General features: G+C 41.9%; 1 protein-coding gene across 1 annotated transcript; it reads right to left on the minus strand.

The window, feature by feature from the left end:
- Positions 1-1,960: 1,960 nt before the first annotated feature.
- LOC133014625 (CCN family member 3-like) lies at positions 1,961-4,369 on the minus strand. The gene is made up of 5 exons (XM_061081888.1): positions 4,313-4,369; positions 3,542-3,770; positions 3,164-3,418; positions 2,426-2,649; positions 1,961-2,254 (listed from the first exon to the last, which is right to left on the minus strand). Exons 1-5 carry the CDS (start codon positions 4,367-4,369, stop codon positions 1,961-1,963), a joined length of 1,059 nt encoding a protein of 352 aa, XP_060937871.1.
- Between the last annotated feature and the right edge of the window lie 252 nt (positions 4,370-4,621).

Consider the following 4,621-nt stretch of genomic DNA (forward strand, 5'->3'; position numbering starts at 1 on the left):
CAGAGACCAAATAGTGAATTCAAATTTTGTTGACAAAGCTGATGAGTCTCCCAGTGCTGACGAATGTAGAGCAGCCATACTGTTGGTATTAGGTAACACTTGCCATACATTCGACTGACCTAAAAACTACATAGAACCTCCATGAAAGCTATATTGGTAGCACAACAGTGTGATGTAGGGTAATGATCAGCCACACATCAAGCAGCACAGGCAGTCACTCCCCATGAAGGCTGCATCATTTGCCTCCCGCTCGTCTCTTCATTTGCTTTTCTCAGCTGCGTCTGTTGGGTCCTATCATTTTCCTTCTATTTTTCACTGCCTCTCCCTGCTCGGTTTAAAGTCTGATTACCTCCACCAAGGAATATACAATTGCTCCTCTGTTTGTCTGTTTGTTAGCGGGATTACGCAAAATCTAGAAAACCGACTTCAACAAAACTTGGTGGAACATGGGCCAAGAGAGGCCAGATAAATGTCTCCTTCTGTCCAAATTCCCTAATTCATTGTACTTCTTCCATGGCATTATACTCTCCACTGTGGTTTAAGTGCCAAGGTCTAGTCCTCATTCGCAATTCATTTAATTTCATTCTCCTGATCGGTTTCTACTCTCAGCAAATAAAGTCCCCTAAAAATGTCAGTGTGAAGAGTCTTGGACGCTCACAATATCGGTTTTGCGTCGGTCATCATGGATAAAATGTTGAATTATTAGCAAGAAAACTAAACTTTGTATTATGTTTGTTTTTATGTGTTAAATAAATGTTATTTAGTGTAGCTCTGTGTTATGATTTCATTTGGTTGCACGTTTTGGCTGCTTAGCTACAAGGTTTGATTGCACTTATGGGGACTATTGAAGTATAACCCTTCCACTCATACACAAATCACCTTCCCACCACCAGCATCAATAGAAATGATTTATGATTAAATGACAAGAGATTCAAACGTTGATACAAAAAAATACACTTTTATTTATGTTGACTGTTGCAGATACAGAAATAAGCAGTCTGACGTATAATTCAAGTGAAAAAAACAAACAATATATACAATTACATTTCTACCATTTAACACTGTGTATTTGATACACACTCACTCAAACCAACTATACAGCAAGTATTTACAAAACTTTTGTCATTATACAAATAGCTGTTGTTTATGTGCACTACTTTTAACAAAAATCGATTAATATCTAACAGCATACATGTGCTTTCATTGCAAAAGGACTAGGATTTTAAGCACGTGTTAGGAATGACACCCATCACACAGTGACCTCTCTTTCATAGATTGAGCCCTTCGCTGGGACCAGGTCAAAGTTTACAGTCCAGTTATTTCAAAAATGTGACCTATGTTTGGAAAGTTCCCACAGCAGTGTCATGGAAAGGTAAAAGTTCACGTTAGGCTTGTCTATTTCCTTCGGCCTTCTTGCCGCTGTATTTATCAATTTTTTAAAAATCTTTTTAGTAGATAAAGGTGACAATATGTCACCGTACGGCGAGTGATTGAATTGAAAGACACACAGTACATGAAGCTGTTGGCTGCCATAGCTTTCTTCCTTATTCATTTAGGTGGAGCACAACTATATTCTACTTGATCTCCAGAAGTGGAGAGAATCAAAATGTCTCAAGGGTTAAGTGCTTTACTTTGCAATAGTGGATATGACACTAATTTGTCCACAGGATGATACAAGATAAAATCCCTCTGCAGATATAGAGCTATTTCATTCTCTATGATCTGTTCCTTAAATGTATGCCATACTTTAAAGGCCTACATACTGTTTGTATTATGTTGTGGACAGTCTCCATCTAATTTCTTTATATAAAGTTTTGAGTTAATGCAACTCATGTTTGTAAAATGAAGGATGCTACCGTCCATGTAACAACCTCGAGGAATCCCTGCAATAAGAGACACAGTCTTCACCTACAATCTGGATTTACTGTACATTATAACATTATTATGATCTTATGTTGACCTATAACCTCATGCCGCTGTATCCCAGCTCTGACTGCTGCCACGCGGCATTCTCTCTGGGGCAGTGGCTGTGGCAAACGCAGGTAAGGATCGCCATGACTGGCCTCTTGGCGATTTTACCGTTGGCACACTGGAAATCCACCAGAGCAGTCCTGGTTCTGTGGGGGGTACAGCAGCGGCCGTCTGTGCAGGAGCCACAGTAGCGAGGCTTGTAGGCCTGGACGCTGGTGCAGTTCTTGTAGGAGAGGTGGACGGCTTGGTCGCTCCTCACCATCCTCTGGCACTTGCTGCCCTTCTGCTGGGAGAGAAAGAGTTATTCACTGACTGAATGACACATGGAACTGAATAAAAACTACAAGGGCTTACAATACATTATCATGTAACTGCCAGAGAATTAAACTGAAACAAATAAAGAAACTCATTCAGAAATGATGCAGCAAGTAGATTCTCAAAAGAGAAAAGTTACCTTGAGCTGAGTCAGCTGTAGCTGATCCTGTAGGTTGTCACAGGGTCTGATCATACACAGCCGGGTCTGCTTCACCATCTCGCACCGACGGTTCTTATTGGTCACTCTGGTGGACACCCCCATGCCGCAGCTGTGGGAGCAGGCGCCCCACTCTGTGGTCTGCTCGATGCAGTTCAGGCTGAGGTCCCAGCTGTCGATGCCCACCGTCTCCTCCTGACGATAGGCTAAAGGAACACAGATAGAAGGACAGAGGAATATGGGTAAGAGCAGGAAAAATGAAAAAATTCAAAGCTGTTAAGTTTGACCTTTTAAAGTGAACAACACATCCACGAATATTATAGTAATACAATATTGAGAAATTCAAACAGTAGAAAATATCCAGAATTCATATTCTTGATGGGTAAATCCTCTTGAAACAAAAGTTTATGAGCATATTCTGAGAAAACCAGAGGCCAACATGATCACTGACTTTCTTGTGTGTGACTGAAACTAGCTGAGTGGTCTATTACACTACTTCAACACAGTTTCTTTCCTTTGTGTTTCCTCCTCCCTTCTCATACCTTATTCTATTTTCCTCTTTTCCCTTGGATCTTGCTCCCTAACCCCAGAACAGCTCAGTGAAATGTACATAACCTTTTACCTCTGTCTCACACTGGAGTGCGACTGGAGCTGTGATTGCATGTGTGTCTCTCTCTGTATGTTCAGCTCGTATGGTCCGTGTCATCTCTCTCCACTCACCTGCCATGGCAAAGCCAACCAGTGTACTGGCCTTCGCTTGGGGCTCGCACACCCATTTCTCGCAGCACTCCCCGGGAACCTGGATCTTCCGTGGCATGGGGCAGTCAGGCCCGGGCAACATCACATCCAAGTTGCAGCGGGGCAAGCAGCCGATCTGTCCGTCACGACACACACACTGGTACTTACAGCTGGGGAAGAAGGTCTGGCCATTTTGGTAGACGGAACCACCCAGAACACACACATGTCCCTCATGAGCTGCAGGAAAAAGAGAAAGTCGGCAGAAAGGTTTTGTTTAATTTTCGATGTACTTAGTATTTGCCTTGTTCTGGACATCTTGTTTGCATTTGTGAAGAACAGCTCCAACAACAGCCCACTCACCTGCACAGATGCCGGCCCTCTTGTGAACGTCAGCTGGGTAATCACACCGCAGCCCTTTAAGTGTGTCGCAGGGGTTCATCTCAGAGCAGATCTGTCCTTTCTGACGGGCGCACACCAGGCAGCAGGCACAGTCGTCCAGGATCAGGGGCACCCCAGGGAGACACATGGGGGGGTCCTTAGGACACAGGCATCTCCGAGGACATGCCTGGGACCAGACGACTGCAAACACCTGAGTGGGAGAGAATCAAATTTGCTCTGTTATTATAACCCTTAAGACAAATTAATATGACTGATTATTGACAACTGGGATTAAATATTATGTATTACAAATGTGCATTTCTAAGCTTGATGTAATTTATTAAATATGAACTATTATTTATCTTAAACTGTTAAATACAAGATGATTTTAGAAAAGAATCACAGAATATAAAAGAAAATATTGTATAAGGTATTGATTGTCCTATTGCAAATAATGTGACAGATTTGATAAATTGTCACATTATGAAAAGCAAACATAAACTTCAGTAAACCTCAATAACATTTGCTTAGTGAGACTTATTTTTGATGACAGGAAACACGTTTTGCATTAATCGAATCGAATTAGGATAGGAAAAGCTTTGTGATTAGAGTTATTCCATCAATGAAAGGACAGCATCTTCCTTTCTTCTACAACAGTGAAAATCAAATTTAGAAAATAAAACGCTTCCACCATATAAACCAGGTGCCTCAATATGAAAATATAAAACACTCAGTTATGGTTTAAATTCTTACCTGCGCTGTTACAAAAAAGAAAAATAGAGCTCCATTTGAAAGACTGGACATATTCATGTTGAAGAAGAGCAGAAGCAAAAATATATCTGCAGTCAATGAAGTATTGTGTTGTCTTCACAGGATCTGATGTGAGTCCTTTGGTTCAGGGAGAAGCGCTCACTCCTCTCTGGCTGTGATGTAGCAGAAGGTTGTACTCTCTTTGTCGTTGTGGCTCAGGACTGCGGAGATGAGGACCTTATATAGCGGAGCTGTCCTGCTGGCACCATGACGACAAACAAGAAGGAATGCTGGAGAGAGTGTTGGAGGAAG

Source organism: Limanda limanda, chromosome 11, assembly GCF_963576545.1.
Source record: "Limanda limanda chromosome 11, fLimLim1.1, whole genome shotgun sequence".
NCBI lineage: Eukaryota > Metazoa > Chordata > Actinopteri > Pleuronectiformes > Pleuronectidae > Limanda > Limanda limanda.

Excerpts from the sequence above, each read along its gene's own strand:
- LOC133014625 (XM_061081888.1), bottom strand. The coding sequence starts at position 4,369 with ATGAATATGTCCAGTCTTTCAAATGGAGCTCTATTTTTCTTTTTTGTA. Across the intron at positions 3,419-3,541 it reads GAGGGCCGGCATCTGTGCAG|CTCATGAGGGACATGTGTGT; the intron begins GTGAGTGGGCTG and ends TTTTTCCTGCAG. Across the intron at positions 2,650-3,163 it reads GGTTGGCTTTGCCATGGCAG|CCTATCGTCAGGAGGAGACG; the intron begins GTGAGTGGAGAG and ends GTGTTCCTTTAG.